The 18,124-nt window shown below is 36.6% G+C and overlaps 1 protein-coding gene across 3 annotated transcripts in view; it reads right to left on the reverse strand.

Moving 5' to 3' along the window:
• RASA2 (RAS p21 protein activator 2) overlaps nt 1-18,124 on the reverse strand; it is a 123,589-nt gene that overhangs the window by 54,497 nt on the left and 50,968 nt on the right. For all 3 annotated transcript variants that reach the window (XM_025377332.1, XM_025377330.1, XM_025377331.1), the window contains exons 6-9: nt 8,909-8,992; nt 6,919-6,991; nt 3,339-3,415; nt 2,303-2,404 (exon numbers count right to left, since the gene is read on the reverse strand). In XM_025377332.1, the coding sequence (XP_025233117.1) occupies nt 2,303-2,404; nt 3,339-3,415; nt 6,919-6,991; nt 8,909-8,992 (336 nt within the window). The remainder of the gene's footprint in view (nt 1-2,302; nt 2,405-3,338; nt 3,416-6,918; nt 6,992-8,908; nt 8,993-18,124) is intronic.

Below are 18,124 nucleotides of genomic sequence, written 5' to 3' on the forward strand. Positions count from 1 at the left end.
CAGTGAGCTAAGATCATGCCACTGCACTCCAGTCTGGGCAACAGTGAGACTTTGTCTCAAAAAAAGTGAGACCCCCCCCCAAAAAAAGTTTGAGGACAAAAGGTGTCAAAATTATCAAACTGGAAAGCTAAATGATATCAAATATTAATCTAGTCTAAAAGTATGTATAAAGTGCTTCTGTTGAAAAGAAAAACCCAGTAATTCATTTTATCTATTATTTGAATCTTACTTTCAAATTTAAAAATTACAGCTGAAAAGATGTTTATATCTATTTTGAGACTTTTCAAACAACAGAATTAAACTACTGATGATTACTCTCTTTTTTTTTTTTTTGAGATGGAGTCTTGCTCTGTTGCCCAGGCTGGAGTGCAGTGGCCGGATCTCGGCTCACTGCAAGCTCCGCCTCCCGGGTTTACGCCATTCTCCTGCCTCAGCCTCCCGTAGCTGGGACTACAGGTGCCTGCCACCTCGCCCGGCTAGTTTTTTTTTTTTTTTTTTTTGTATTTTTTAGTAGAGACGGAGTTTCACCGTGTTAGCCAGGATGGTCTCGATCTCCTGACCTCGTGATCCGCCCGTCTCGGCCTCCCTACTCTCTTACCATCAACATTAGAAGGAATTTGCCTGAAATCCTGAGCGTAAATAAATCTTTTCTTGAGTTTTCATGCAGTTGCCAACAACCCCACAAGGGGATGCTACAGCTCTACAATTGATGGAGGAGGGTAAGAGTTTTATTTCCAACTTACAAGAAATGGCATTCACATTTTTATATTTCCTTACAACTATGGAAGTATATATGAATTACCAGATGTTTCTATTTCATGCTATATAAATTTTAGCACTTATATTTCTGGCAGGTTACTTTAAAATATCATAGGCCAAAAACATCCATAAAAATAAAATTAGTTTGTTAATGTTCTTATATACTGCCAAGGAAGCTGCACCAAGTTTTGCCAAATTTGGAAGGCATCTCTAGAGACAGTCTTACTTAAAAAACAGATTATGTGGCACATTACAAGTTCATTTTGAGGGGCCCAGAGGCACAAGAGCTCATTTTTCTCCTCTGTACTGAGTGGTCTGGCACGTAATTTTTAAAACTTGACAAACTGAGCTCAGAAATTTTCATTTTAAAATGTATGCTATTTGATGGAAAGTGGAAGACATGGTGTAGTGGGAGGATGACAGGTCCCAAATCTTCATCAATTTTTCATAGTGACTATGTTTGATTTTCTCCCCCTCTGTGGATGCATTTTACAAACTATAATACACAAAATGCCAACATAAAGACCAATAAATCTTAGATCTGCCTTAGAGAGAGAGGCAAAAAATAAAGTAAAAATTTTAAGAGTCTCCAAATCATTCTACAAGTGATAACTATTCTAGGACAAGACTCTAAAATGAAGATATCTGATGGCCAATCAGAAGAGGCTCTTTTGGGGACGAATGAAACTGATATCCATAAGAAACACCTAAACATTCCTCTTTGAGGCAGTGGAAACTGAGTTCCAAAAAGTGCTCCTTAAAAGACAAATAAGAAAAGCATGTTCATTTACATCCAGTTGAAGCCCAAATCTAGCAAGAGAGATGCTGGGCAACATACTGAAAGGATACACAAGCTTTTAAGTGCTATAGACAGAAAAAAACAATAGTTTCACATTGCTTCTGCTAAGGAAACTAGCTCAATTTAATGTGTGAACATTAATTTTAACATCAGTTTAATGTTATTAGAGTCATTAAAAAGTAAAATAATATTGTAGTCATTATTGAACACCAAGAGCCCTAAAAAGTGCCAGCTCAACAACATAAGACCTTAGACATTCAAAAAGTAACATTAGGGCCATCTACGGTACATTTCAATGGGGTGTGGTGAAGGAAGAACAGTGGTTAGTTCCCATAAACAACTGAGTTCCCTAAATAAAATCCTTTCCTTTCAAATATCCACAGCTCCTATGACCACTAGTAAAACTTCTGAAATGCAGATACTGATTTGTGACCTAGCATTTTCTTACATGAACAACTTTTATGTAATGTTTTAAATGTTTCCCATTTTTCGCCTTAAGTCTTCACTTCTGAACAGAAAAATATTCCTAGACGATTCAGTTCTTTTATCTCAGTACCACAGGTCAAGTCATAAAACGTACAATGTACTTCTACGACAATGAATTAATGAACATATCAATATTAATGACATCTGGCTTATTATGCAGCAAATTTAAAATATGTTCAGAGTAAGCATTTATTTGCATATATATACTGTATTAAAGAGAATTAAACTATGGAGTTCACTAAAATGCTGGGCTCTTACCAGGCTTGATGAGAGGAATCAGTTCTTAATACGTTCACAGGAACCTTAATCTCACCTAGGAAAACATCTTGGACCAGGTTTCCATTGTTCCACAAGTCGATCCTGAAAATTGAAAACTGGCTTTATGTTTTGCAAACAATGTTTAAGAGAGTGCACATCACAAAACAGCTTCAAATTACTTTGATCTGTATTATAGCATTAATTTTACATGCTTAAAAGATGTTAGCACCACCATATACATACCTCACTATCCAGACTAGAGAAGCAAAATACTACACAGCAGCTTTTATTTAAAAAGCACAGAAAATAATTTTAAATGGTCTAAAAGAAGGCACTTAAACTGTCTTAGTTTGAAAGTCAAGGCTTTATTTTAACCTATAGCAATAAGGACTACAGAAAGAAACTACAAAAAGAAACCAACGCAATACTACAGTTTCCTCTAGATCACCACCAATTAATATATATAGAAAAATTAGAAAAATACATTACCTGATCACTCCAAACACATGATTAATATACCATCTAGATGAACACACTGTTAACATCACACCTACACATGCATTTAAAAGATTTTTCCTTCCCAAAGGGCATAGATATTTAAGACCTAGGAAACAGCACAAACTTCAAACACATGCACCTGCTGAATTATCTTCTTACCTCACTGAAATTTCTGTTAGACAGCAGATATGTTAAGAAGAATAAAAAAATTATTTCTAAATTGTCTGAGATACAACTTCCTTTCCATTCATTACACTATAATCCAGAAATGTAAGGAACAATTTGGGAAAAATTAAAAATAAAACAGATGAAAATTAGATCATCTTTGTTTATAAAATAAATACACCTTGAGTATTTCTGCAAATAAATCAGACTCTGGAGGATAATCTGGATTTAAATTAGATGCATACTCCTCTAAGTTTCATCAACCAACCTGCTATAGAGAATTCTATTAAAGTTGGTTTACCTTTTTTGGTTGAATTTAGGATTTTCTTTTGGTACACAAAAAAGCAATTCTGTAAAACCCCAAGGCACATACCTGATCTCTAGCTTTTCAATGTCCTCCTCTTCCACCTGGAACTGGGACTTTCTGGTGTAACTACTGGATCTGGTTACCTGTAAACAAAATATTTTAGTAAAAATTTTTTTTTTTAAAGTACATTTTTCCTATAACTTAAAAATGATCATCTCCAAAATATTCAATTGTGGATAAAAGCAGAGGAAAATGTCCAAGTAATATTTCACTTAATAGCTGAATACAAAAGCAACTATGGAAGTAGAAGAAAATAAGGTGGTGTAAAAAAAAATCAAAATAATCTTTGTCTCTATGCCATTCCTATCAACTCAATATATGGCAATGGCCAGGTGCAGTGGCTCATGCCTGTAATCCCAGCACTTTGGGAGGCCAAGGTGGGAGGACTGCTTGAAGCCAGGAGTTCAAGATCAGCCTGGGCAACAAAGTGAGACTGTCTCTATTTTAACAAAAATAAAATAAAATAAATATATCAATGAACATTAGATTCTCTGGCTCATACGTAATCAGTTGGTGACTCAGAAGTGTTTAAAAGACTTTCGCACATTTCTCAAGACACCAATCCTACCCTGCACTTCCTTTTCACATTTTTGCTGAAAATATCAAGGCCATTGGCAGGAACTTCTTCAATGACCGTTCACCTGAACTTGTCCACTCCCACACAGGGTTCTCTACTTGAGTTTTTCTCATGCTCTTCTCAACAAGAGAATGGGATGATTTTCTTTTCTAACACTAGCCACCCACACAAGGTATGCAATAAGCATTCAGTAAGCATTATTTGATCTATTTTAATTACAGCTTTCTATACAGTTCGTTCATCTCACTCAAGTCTAAGAAAAATTCTCCCCTTAAATTATGGTCTTCCTATCTCTTTCCTTTCTCAGACAAATATCTGAAAACTGTAATCCACCCTTACAGCTTGTACTTCCTCACCACCCACTCACTATAGTAACTCCTTATAATCTTGGCTTCCTCACAGATCACTCTCCTAAAATCTCTCTCTTCATCACCAAATCTGATGATAAATTCTTAGTTCTTACCTCCCTTGATCTCCTATTTAATTTAGTGATCATACAACTGTATCTTCTTTCCCAGAAACACTCTATAGAGTTTACCTGAGCACTACTTTGGCAACCTTATGCAGCTGTCTTTTGTTTCTTTTTCAGAATCTATAGATATACTATTCTTCAAAATGTTATGTTTTATCTTGCACTAAAAACAACTTGGAGCTGCACAGTGCTGTACAGTTTACAAAGTGCTTTCACATCCATTATCTCCTTTGTTCATCAGAATGCTGCTCAGAGGCGGGCAGGGCTAGATTTATTATCCTCACTTAAAAATGAGGAAGCTGAAGCACAGAAATTAAATGACATGCTCAAAGTTGAATACTTAAGTGGCAGAAATTAGTTTATTCATTTTTCTCCTTTATTGTATACCTCTATTCTCTTGGCTTTCTTGACTGTTTATATAAACAAACCTTGATTGTTGGTCAATAACTATCACTCATCTTAAGTTTCAGTCATGAACTCCCTACTGGAGGATTTAAAATGTCAGCCCTCAAGCTAATTATGCTCCAAACTAAACCACTTTTATTTTTCTTCTTCCTTACTTTTCTATTTTTCCAGATTTGGAACCTTGGGGGCAGCATTCAACTACTTCCTTTCTCTTTTTTTCTATAACCAATTTGTTATCTTGCCCTTTGCATTCTCTCTTTTATCTGCCTCTTCCTCTCTATTTCCATAGTGCTCTCTTGAAAGACACCCCCACCCCCACCTCCTCCCCCTCCCCTTTTTTCTTACACCTAAAGTACAACAGTCTCCCCATCTTTCTTCTTTCTCCCTAAGCCACCTGGACCTCAGATCATAGTTAATTCTTTCCCAAACACTGTTTTACTCGTAACTTATAGGCTCAAAATCATTTACTTAAGCACCACAGCTAGGCACTCAAGGCCTTTCATCAGCTGGTCCTACTCTACCTTTCTAATCTTAGTTCCCATTATTTTCTTACACAAGCCCAGTAAACTCAGTACTCACTGTACTTTGGACATAACTTTCTGCTTTTCTGTCTCTGTGCCTCTGCTCAAAATGTTCATCATATCTAATACTCTCTTTCCTCAATCTTAGAAAATCCAATCTTTCTTCAAGCCTTTAATGGAGCATCTGACCTCCCGATGGAGTTCATCTGACCTCTCCAATATCTACTGCATTTTACTGTTGTATATATGTATATGTGTGTCTGCTTTGTGTTCCTTGCTTTAGATAAAGGACAGAGATGGAAATGTATCTATCTTTATAACCAACAAAAGGCCCTCTGAATGAATGTTGCAAGGCCTAACAAGTACTCCTGCTACAGCAGGCAGGTCAGGTCTTCTACTTTACAAGGTCATCTGCTGACTGTAAGGATCCATGAAGCAGAGTAGATTACATCCAGCTAAGGTTTAAGGTATGTGGGCTAACGGGGAGTGTAAGTGCCTTTAGTCAGCAGCCCTTAGACATTGCTGTCTTCTTTGTTTTCTCCAGGTTAGATGCAACCGCCATTAATAAATGTAGAACAACTGCACCAAGTCCTTAGCCAGGAAATGGAAAAGTCTCACATTGGTACTTTTTCTTTTGTTTTTTCTCCCTTGCTTCCCCCTCCACAATTCTTCCTGCTTCACTTTCGGCATTTTCTTTGGCCTGTGTTCCTTTATTAAAGCACAGTAATCAGGCATGACTAGAGGTACCCTTACGCTCTCCACTTTGAAATACCAAGAAAAATACACATACAGAAGGAAAGGCACAAAATGTGCCTTTTTTCAAACCTTCCCTACATGTTGATACGAACTGCAACACGCTTTATTAGACAACAATCTTTTAGACAGTTGGATTTTTTTTTCTGTAGTTTGCGAATAATATGAAAAAGGATTTCTTTAACAAATGCTCCAAAGAAAAGCACTCCAAAGCACTATATTTGGGACAACTTCAAGGCAGCTGAAGCTGTCTATGAAGATAAGCAGGCATCCGTAGAATGAATTAGGCTAAAAAAAAAAAAGCGTAATAATAAGGCTCTAATCATACAGTATTTTATGGTCTCAAAGGATTCTCACATGCTTTGGGTCTTACAAAAACTCTATGAGTCAGGTAGTGCTGCTATTTTCCCTTCCAACTATTCTTTCACAGGATAAGAAACTTGAGTCACATTCAGTGACTCTTTCAAAGCCAACTGGACTGGAACTCAGATTTACTGAGTGGTAATTATACTTACTTCACCAGTGACTGTCAAAGGGCACCCTGCAGAAGAGTCCTGTGGCCAACTATGTGTTATGTAGGGAGCTGGATAGGGTAAGGGAGGGTGCAAAGGAGGGCATGACAGTGAGGATGACTGGGGAGTGGGTATGGCCCTGGCCCTTCCTGCTCCCAAATTAGAGCTCTGCCTTTATTCATTTTATATATTGGGCTTCCATTGCATCACACCATGGTTCTACTGCCTTCTGCTTATCTGCATTAATTGATAAAATGATTACTATGACTGTGGTTTGAAAAAAGAAATTAACTAGCATTAAATATTACATATTTAATGTTAACATTTACGTAAAACAAAAAATTACCTCAAAATAAAAGATTTCATTAAACTGCGGATTGCTTGTTTTCTTCTTTACTTTTGTCTTCTTTTGGTCATTCCTGTTCCAATGTGGTAGAGTTTTACCTTGTAGAACTTAACAGTACACAATTATAAAACATGCTATTTCCAACCAGGGAGCCTGACCTCCGTTTAAAAGTTAAGGTGACTCAGGGAAGATTCAGTTTTAAATATTGCTTGGAAAAAATTAAGTGTCCTTATAAACTCAAATCAAAGAATATATAAGCTTTAGGCACCCTCTACGTGCCAAGACTGTATTATTCTCTCTACGGACACACTAGACTGCCAACCTTTTTCAGGGGCTTTAAAAACACATTCTGTTCTATAAGCAACTCAGAATAAATAGAAGGAAGACAATAAGATTTAGAGTACCTTCATCTATGTTGAAAAATACCCAAGGAACTTGAAAAACATTCTTAACTCAGCTTACTTCTTGGGCTTCAGATATAATAGAGACTTCTTAAAAAAATTTTTAATTTTAATTTAATTATAGATTCAGAGGAGGTTACAAAAAATGTATAGGGAAATCTTGTATCTTTACCCAGTCTCCCCCAGTGTTAACATCTTACACAACCACAGTACAATAGCAAAACCCACAGTGACTTTTTATTTTTTATTTTTTTGAGACGGAGTTTTGCTCTTGTTGCCCAGGCTGGAGTGCAATGGTGCAATCTCGGCTCACCACAACCTGCGCCTCAGGGTTCAAGCGATTCTCCTGCCTCAGCCTCCCGAGTAGCTGGGATTACAGGCATGCGCCACCACACCCAGCTAATTTTGTATTTTTAGTAGAGATGGGGTATCTCCTTGATGGTCAGGCTGGTCTCGAACTCCCGACCTCAGGTAATCCGCCTGCCTCGGCCTCCCAAAGTGCTGGGATTACAGGCGTGAGCCACCCGCGCCTGGCCAGACATTTTAAAACACAAATTCATATGCCAAACTGTCTCTAACTGTATGTTACCAAATAAAGAATTTGTCAGGTACAGATTATTTTAAAAAACAAAAACAGCTCCACTAGATTGAACATTTTTATCATGCAAAAATAAATCTCTCTAATAGCATTTAATGTCATAAGACTGAGTATCTGCTAATAGCATACTATTATTGTTTGAGCACCTAATAAATACCGACCGGCATGGTACTAGGTACTTTACATACATACAGAAATACATTTTTCAAAGTGACTTAGTAGTGATTTTCTACAAAGTAAGAATAACTAGAGACTCTGGGGATGGGGAAAAGGAGTGTGTATGTATGCATGCATGCATGTGTGTGTAGACGGAATACTGTGCTTCTTGTTTCCTGATTCTAAACCTTCAAGTTGTAGACATATTTCAGATGTGTCAGTTCCTTAAAGAAACCATAATGAAGTCATATAACACACTGTATTACAAAATGCTATAGGTTTTTTCACAAATTATTATAAATCATTTAAATTAATGATATGGTACACTTTGCCATGCTCTAGTACTTCAGCAGTTTTTCTACAGTTGGAATTCTCTCTGTAGAGGACAGATCTCATGAGTAGAAAAGGCGATTTTTCAGTCCTGAGTTGCCTTCCAGATAAAAATATATAAATTGTCTTGTTATTCTGAACTGGCATTCATTAAAACAGGATTTTACAGGCATAAAATTTAGGATATTTGAAAGTAGGAATGCTGATGCATGAACAGTCAAGTTTATGTTTTAAAGCATTACACTGTAATACTATAAAACTGAGGTTGTTCCCTAAAGCCTAACAGCATGGCAGATTTAAAATGGGGTACCAATTTCTGTCTGTAAAAAGAGGGTTTTGTTATTAACAAGTGTATAATAGAACTCACTAAAGATTATTCTTTCAAAGCATTTATTACTTTGTGTTATAAATAGCTATTTATCATTTGCTCATATAATCTTACTTTTTAAATTTTTAAATCAAACATTAAAACTTAAAAACCTAATAATAATTCAATAAACATTACCTAGAAGGGCCCACTAGAGAAACTGTTGCATAAGGGTCACAGCTTTGGCCATTTATGAGAGGCAACCCATGGCATGCCTTGATGCTAAGGTAGAATAAAAGAGATTTAACATATTAGATGCCAGTTAAACAAGATAAAACATTACCTTTAAACACAAACTAATACATTCAAAGGGTTAAGAATTGTTTTCCATGTGTCTGCAGTTGTATGGCTATATACTACCTACTCCATACACATATGTATGCATTTTTAAATTTATGCTATCCACAATCATTAATGAAACTATCAAATACAGGCTGAGCATTCCAAACTAAAAAATCCAAAGTCCTCCAAAATTCAAAACTTTCTGAGCACCAACAAGATGCTCAAAGGAAATGCTCACTGGGGCATTTCAAATTTGGGCTTTCTGGATTTGGGATGCTTAATGGGCAAGTATATATAATGCAAATACTCCAAAAAAAAAAAAAAAAAACAAAAAAACCAACAAGAATAAGAAATTCCAAACACTTCTAGTCTCAAGCATTGTAGATAAGGGATGTGTAACAGTCAACACATTTCCTCCTGCTAAATACCCAACAAGGTACATTTTGTGGTTTGATAATACATCAAAACTGCTGTGGCCTCTAAAAAGGAAAAGAAAGCGGTACAAACCCTAAATGAGAAGCTACAAACCAAGCCAGCTCTATGGCATCATATCCTCTGCTAAAGCATGAATGACAAACAAGGAAACAACTGTGGCTTCCACTTAAAAATCTGATTCATAAATATGGGGCAAGCCTCACACAATTCTGTAGCCTTTTATTCCAATTCTCAGTAAACAGCTCCTGCACCATTCTGTAGAAAATGTTTTAGACCATAAAAACCAAGGTCGTCTGATCTACTCCATGGTTCATAGTTGTTGGTATTTACAGAGAACACAGAATCTAACTTTAGTGATTTGTTCCTCCAATTTTCTCATTAAATATTACTGACTTTATGAGTTTAGTTTAATGTCTAAGGTTCTGCATTTTCTAATGCCTAAGAGAAACTCATGAGTGTTTTGAAAAGTATTCTTTGTTGAAAGATGCAAGCTGTTGAGTAACATCCTTATTTCTCTCCACAACCCACAGGTCACAGATGTGAGTGAAGTGCTATTGGTATACCGCCGAGTAAAGACAAAAATGATAATATGACTCATTTCTATTAAGCTGGGCATCAAAAAATAAAGAAATTTTGAAACTAGCCAAAGAAAACACAAGCCAGGATAATAATTCTGGTTTTTAATGTGGGGTTCAGGAATACTCAGATTTTTCCATTGTACATACTGCTTAAAACTTATACTTTTCTCAGGCTAAACCTCATAATGATATCTGATACAGCATTTGCAGTTTACTATACACTTTCACAAAATGCACCTAATTCTCACAACTGCCTTTGAGAAGAGTATTATGCCATTTAAAAGAAGTAAGGCTCAAGGAGGTTATGTGAGAAAGTTACAATGTAAGGCTCAAAGAGGTAGCATAACTTGTAAGAAGCTAGCCAAGACTCAACTTCTACTTTTTAATTTTGTTACTGAAGTCCAGTGCCCTTCTACATTCCCACTGTGCCCCCAAATACAATATTACTCTCCTTGTAATACCACATTTATCTCACATAAACATCCATGATGAGAAACCTTAATGACAGAAATCCAACTTTCTATTTTATGAGGTATAAAAAACCAGAGGAAAGGCCAGTCACGGTGGCTCACGACTGTAATCCCAGCACTTTGGGAGGCCAAGGCGGGTGGATCACCTGAGGTCGGGAGTTTGAGACCAGCCTGACCAACATGGAGAAACCCCGTCTCTACTAAAAAAAACAAAATTAGCCAGGCGTGGTGGCTCATGCCTGTAATCCCAACTACTCAGGAGGCTGAGGCAGGATAATCGCTTGAACCCAGGAGGCGGAGGTTGTGGTGAGCTGAGATTGCACCATTGCACTCCAGCCTGGGCAAGGAGAGTGAAACTCCGTATTAAAAAAAAAAACAAAAAAAAAACCCAGAGGAAAATGCAGTACTGACTTATAAGTACACAAAAACTTATGAAAGGATAAGAATACCCACAAACCAGAACAAGGATGCCCATAAACCAGAAGTGTCACCCTACAGAAATCATCAGTACTCTTAATTTTAAAATATAAAACAGTTAAAAATTGAGTTTTCTGCAAAACTGAAGTAATATTATTAAATATAGGTTATTTTATTCATTACACATATTTGGAAATATTATTTTTCTAATGACCTAGGATAGCAATGTTCTTCCAACCTGTAAGTCAAGCAATTTCATATCATAAATTATGGACGGGCAGAAAACAAATGTTAAAAATAACCCCAATATAAGGAATTTTATATTTTATTTATATGTGACATATAAAGCATTTACATTAATACAGTATCTAAAAATTACAAAGGTAAATAAATATTATAAACAGTTTATAAAAAGACTGATCTGATTCTTTTCTTTGGACTTTTTTTTTAAACTAAAAGAAAATGTTAACTTTTACATCCAGGTAAGATGGAGTATCAGGAACTAGATTCACTCTCCACCCAAAATGAACTGGACAAAATCAGCAGTGAAGGACAGGTGAGCCCTCCAACTGCCCCAGCTTACAGCTAAACGGTTTCTCTGAGAAGAGGAGACAGAGCTGTCAGCAGGAGGAAGTCAAAGTGACTAGAGCCCCCAGGGCAGAGTACTAAAGGGAAGAAAGTTGCACAGAGAAAGAAAAATCTCCAGGGAGCTACAAGAATTCCCCCGAGTTTTCAGCTGAGTACTGACACATGTATATATATGAGGAAATCATCTGAGGCTGGGGAAAGAACCATTTGAAAAGAATAGAGGGAACAGTTCCTAAAACCCACACATGGCTAGCAAGAGGTACCATCAGCCACAGTAGAAAACCTGGTAATTCATGGGTACTGCCTTAATAGCAGGAAAACATAAGCCCTCCAGTAAAGGCTGTGCTTGTCTGTTTAACAAAAGTTAAAAGCAAACCATAAAAGGATCAAACTGTTTCTAAGTAACTTAACCAAGTGCTAAACAAAGCTCAAGTACATTCATAGAAATATAAAAATATCCAGCAACTTCACAATGTCTGGCATGCAACAGAAAATAACCAGGAATGCAAGGAACCAAGAAATTATCATCCATAATGAAAAGAAATAACAATAGAAACAGAAACAGAAATGACAAAAAAGATAGAACTAGCAAAGACATTTAAGTTATAATTATATTCCATATGTTCCACACAGACACAAAAGACAATAAAAATGGAAAAATCTAGAGATGAAAAACATACTGAGTGGAATTAAACATTTGCTAAAACCTTGGGGGAGTGGTTGGATAGACATGAGAATCAATACTTCAGTTTTAAATGTGTTAAGTTTGCAATGATACATCAAAGTAGACATATTAATCTGAAACTCAGAAAACAGACCTGGGTTGAATGCACCAGGTATAGGCAATTAAAAAAAGCTTATTTTGAAATAATTTCAGATATTCAAAAAAGCTGTTAAAATAATAGAGTTTCTGGATACTCATCAATCAATGTTAACGTTTTATATAACCATAGCAGAATTACTGAAATCTGTTGCCCTTACTCAAATTTCACGAATGTACTTTTTTGATCTAGGACACAATATAGGATCCCATACTGCATTTAGTTGTCATGTCTTCTTATTCCTCTCCATTCTGAGACAGTTCATTAGTTTTCCTTCTTTGCCCCATGATCTTGCCAGTATTGGTTGGCCAGTTATTTTGTAGTGTATTCTTTAATCTGAGTTTGTCTGATGTTTACTCATGATTAGGTTGAGGTTATGTATCTTGTTGTCCTCAGTGCATCCTATTGGGAGGTACTGGATGTCTCACTATTGGTGATGTTAACTTTGATCACTCAATTAAGGTGGCATCTATCAGATATCTTATGGGAAGGATTCTTTGAGACTATGCAAAAATACTGTTTGTCATCATACTTACGCTCACTGAGCATCCACAGATGATCTGTTGAATTGTCCCCTCACCCACTTATTACTGTGATGTTTGCCAATGTTGATTTTCATTTTCATCAATCCTCCTACATTCATTAATTAGAATTCTACCATAGGAAAAAGCAGTCCTTTCTCCCTACCAAGTATTTTTAAACTGTTTATTTGTATCAGTATTGTCATATGACTATTTTACTTTATTTTATAAGTTTGAATCCACTATTATTATTTATTATTTATTCTGAAGCTCAAATTGTTCCAGATTTGGTAATTTGAAGTCTCTTTACATTGGCTTCATTTTTTTTTTACATATCCCCATTATTTTTTAGCACTTTCTTACTTTTTGAGCCCCAAAGATGCTCCAGACTCATCTCATATTTTCCCTGCCCAAGTCCTGAAATAAGCTACTGCTAAAAAGGAGTCCAGGTTCTTTTACTGAAGCTGCTGTCGTCATTAGCCACGTGTGGTTATTTACATTTAATTAAAATTAAATAAAATTAACACTTCAGCTCTTTGGTCACATTAGCTGTATTTCAAGTTTTCAATATCCACACATGGCTAGTGGCTACTGTTTTGGACAGTGAAGACACAAAGCATTTTCTACATCACAGAAAAATCTACTGGAAATTGCTGATTGCAGAATTGCAAACACACACACACACATACACACACACACAGGCACACACACACACTCACTCATACACACTCTTAGCACTATTTTTCTCTAGAGAAGTCTGCCTTCAAAGGAGAGCAGAGAAATGGGAATGATAAAAAGGACTGGGGTATGGGTGGGCAGAGATGAGGGCTGGGGAGGCATGACTTTTAGGATAGAGATACTAGAACATGTTTATTTGTGGAGGGAACCATCTAGAGGAGAAGGTAAAGCTGACAAAACAAGAAAAAGAAGGCATAACTGAAGGAGCAAAACTCTTAAGTAGAGGAAATAAATGGAATCCAGAGCTCAGGTGGAAGAATTCAATGTCAAGAAAAGGAGTACCTCCTCTGCTATAAGGACAAAATTATGGATGCAAATTAGATTTGTAGATTTGGATTCAGGAAGATGTAAGCAATTTCCAGGCTGTGGTGATAGACAATCTTATAGCTGTATTAGAGAAGCACAGTTAAGTTCGAGGGCAGACATAAGTGCCCATGTGAGGCCTGTGATGATAAATTTAAAGTGAAATCAGTCTACGTGATTTTCTCCAGCAATATTCACGTGCAGACTGAACACAGAGGAAGAGGTCACTTTCAATCATAGTAGAGTTTTTCCAATAAATAAGAATAATGAGAACAATAGGGGAATTGACGGAATCTGCAAGAAAATGACTACAGTGATAGATCACGAAAAAAGATGTAGAAAGAAGTGAAAACAGAAACACAGTGAAGATCAACGGATGGGGGGGGTCAAAAAATGTTGCAGTGGGGACTTTCTAGGTCTGCAGGATAATAGTAACTACTAGGGTATGAATCTTTCCATACATTACTCCCCCAAAACCGAAGTCCAGCAAGAAGCACAAAGAAAGCCATATGTGAAACCATGCCTTTAGCATTACTAAAAAACAGAGAATGTCACGAACTTCAGAATATCTATAAGGATGAGAAATCAACAACGAATTCCATAAAGCTATCACTGGAACTCTGCTGCTACAAGACAGTGAGTATGGAGAGCAAAGGCTTAAGAAACTCTGAAAAAAAGAATAAGTGGAAAAACACAGAAGAAATGGATAAATTCCTAGACACATACAACCTAACAAGATTGAACCATGAAAAAATCCAAAACCTGAAGAGACCAATAACAAGTAATGAAATTGAAGCCACAATAAAAAGTCTTCCAGCAAAGAAAAGCCTGGGACCCAATGGCTTCACTGCTGAATTATACTAAATATTTCAAGAAGAACTAACACCAATCCTACTCAGTCCAAAAAATAGAGAGGGGAATACTTCCAAATTCATCCTATGAGGCCAGTATTACCCTGATACCAAACCAGAGAAAGACACATCAAAAAAAGAAAACTACAGGCCAATATCCCCGATGAACCTTGATGCAAAAATCTTCAACAAAATATCAGCAAACCCAATTCAACAACACATTAAAAAGATCATTCATCATGACCAAGTGGGATTTGTCTCAGGGATGCGAGGATGGTTCAATATATGCAAATTAATCAATGTGACACATCATATCAACAGAATGAAGGACAAGAACCATATGATCATTTTAACTGATGCTAAAGAAGTATTTGACAAAACTCAACAGTCCTTCATAATAATAAAACCCTCAAAAAATAGATAGAGAAAGATCAGACCTCAACACAATAAAAGTCATATAGTACATATCCATAGCTAGTGTCATACTGAATGGGGAACAACTGAAAGCCTTTTCTCTAAGATCTGGAACGTGACAAGGATGCCCACTTTCACCATTGTTATTCAAGTCCTAGCTAGAGCTATCAGACAAGAGATAGAAATAAAGACATCCAAACTGGAAAGAAAGAAGTAAAATTATCCTTGTCTGCAGATGATATGATCTTATTTGGAAAAAACCTAAAGACTCCACCAAAAAACTATTAGAACTGATAAACAAATTTAGTAAAGTTGCAGGATACAAAATTAACACAACAAAAATCAGTAAGGTTTCTATATGCCAACAGTGAACAATTTGAAAAATAAATCAAGAAAATAATACTGCTTACACAATAGCTACAAATAAAACAAAAGAGCTAGGAATTAACCAGAGAAGTGAAAGATATCTATAATGAAAACTGTAGAACACTGGTGCAGGAAATTGAAGAGGACCCAAAGATGGAAAGATATTCCAAGTTCATGGACTGAAAGAATCAATGTTGTTAAAATGTCCACACTACCTAAAACAATCTACAGATTCAATGCAATCCCTATCGAAATATCAATGTCATTCTTCACAGAAATAGAAAAAAAAAAAATCCCCAAAAGACCCAGAATAACCAAAGCTATCCTGAGCAAAAGGAACAAAACTGGAGGAATCACATTATCTGATTTCAAATTACACTACAGAGCTATAGTAACCAAAACAGCATGTACTGGCATAAAAACAGACACATATACCAACAGATCATTATAGAGAACCTAGAAACAAATCCGTACATCTACAGTGAACTCATTTTTAATAAAGTTGCCAAGAACATACATTGGGGAAAGGACAGTTTCTTCAATGAATGGTGCTGGGAAAAACAGATATCCATATGCAGAAGAATGAAACTAGACCCATATCTCTCACCATATTAAAAAACAAATAAAAATGGATTAAAGGCTTAAATCTAAGACTACAGACTATGAAATTACTACAAGAAAACATTGGGAAACTCTCCAGGACATTGGACTAGACAAAGATTTCTTGCATAATAGTTGCCACAAGCACACAAGCACAGGCAACCAAAGCGAAAATAGACAAATGGGATCACACCAAGTTAAAAAGCTTCTGCACAGCAAAGGGAACCTTCAACAAAGTGAAGAGACAACCCACAGAATGGAAGAAAATATTTGCTAACTATCCGTCTGAGAAGGGATTAATAACCAGAATATGTATAGGAGCTCAAACAACTCTACAGGAAAAAAAATCTAATAATCTTATTAAAAAATGAGCAAAAGATCTGAATAGATATTTCTCAAAAGAAGATACACAAATGGCAAATAAGTTTATGAAAAGGTGCTCAACATCACTGATCATCAGAGAAGTGCAAATCAAAACTACAATGAAATTATAATTTTTCTCCAGTTAAAATGGCTTTTATCCAAAAGACATGCATAACAAATATTGGTGAGGATATGGAGAAAAGGGAACCCTTGTACACTGCTGGTGGGAATGTAAATTAATAAAACCACTATGGAGAACAGTTTGGAGGTTCCTCAAAAAAACTAAAAATAGAGCTACCATATGATCCAGCAATCCCACTAAAGAAAGGGAATCAGCATATTGAAGAGATATCTGCACTCTCATGTTTACTGCAGCACTATTCACAACAGTCAAGAATTGGAAGCAATCTAAGTGTCCATCAACAGGCGAACTGATAAAGAATATGTGGTATATATACACAATGGAGTACTTTTCAGTCATAAAAAAGAACCAGATCCTGTCATTCAAAATAACAGGGATGGAACTGGAGATCATTATGTTAAGTGAAATAAACCAGGCACAGAAAGAGAAACTTTGTATGGTCTCACTTGTGGGAACTAAAAATTCAAATTGAACTCATGATAACAGAGAGCAGAAGAATGTCTTCCAGAGGCTGGGACACGAAGTGGGGGCACAAAAATATAGTTAGATATAATGGATAAGATCTCGTATTTAACAGCATAAGAAGGTGACTACAGTCAACAATAATTTATTATACATTTAAAAATAACTAAAAGAGGGTCAGGCTTGGTGGCTAATGCCTGTAATCCCAGCACTTTGGGAGGCTGAGGCGGGCACATCACAAGGTCAGGAGTTCAAGACCAGCCTGATCAACATGACGAAACTCCGACTATACTAAAAACACAAAAATTAGCCAGGCGTGGTGGTGCATGCCTGTAATCCCAGCTACTCAGGAGGCTGAGGCAGGAGAATCGCTTGAACCCAGGAGGCGGAGGTCATGCCACTGCACCTCAGCCTGGTCGACAGAGCGAGACTCCATCTCAAAAAAAAAAAAAAAATGTGTAGCACTTCCCCGCTCTCTCTCCTGTTCCTGCTCCTGCCATGTAGGACAACTGCTCCCCCTTTGCCTTCGCTATTATTGGAAGTTTCCTGAGGCCTCCCCAGAAGCAGATGCTGCCATGCTTCCTGTACAGTCTGCAGAACTGTGAGCGAATTAAACTTCTTTATAAATTACCCAGTCTCAGGTATTTCTTTATAGCAATGTGAGAATGGCCTAATACAAGACACTAACACTAACATGACATGACTGTTGTGATTATGTGACATGAATCTGAAAGCAGCCATCATAAAAATAATTCAATGAGCAATTTTTTTTTTTTAACTTAAGTTCAGGGGTACATGCACAGGTCTGTTATATAGGTAAACTTGTGTCACAAGGGTTTGATGTACAGATTATTTTGTCACTCGGGTATTAAGGCTAGCACCCATTAGTTATTTTTGCCGATCCTCTCCCTCCTCCTACCCTCCACCCTTCGGTAGGTCCTAATGTCTGTTGTTCCCCTCTACGTGTCCATGCATTCTCATCATTTAGCTCCCACTATAAGTG

This window comes from Theropithecus gelada, chromosome 2, assembly GCF_003255815.1.
Source record: "Theropithecus gelada isolate Dixy chromosome 2, Tgel_1.0, whole genome shotgun sequence".
Taxonomy (NCBI): domain Eukaryota; kingdom Metazoa; phylum Chordata; class Mammalia; order Primates; family Cercopithecidae; genus Theropithecus; species Theropithecus gelada.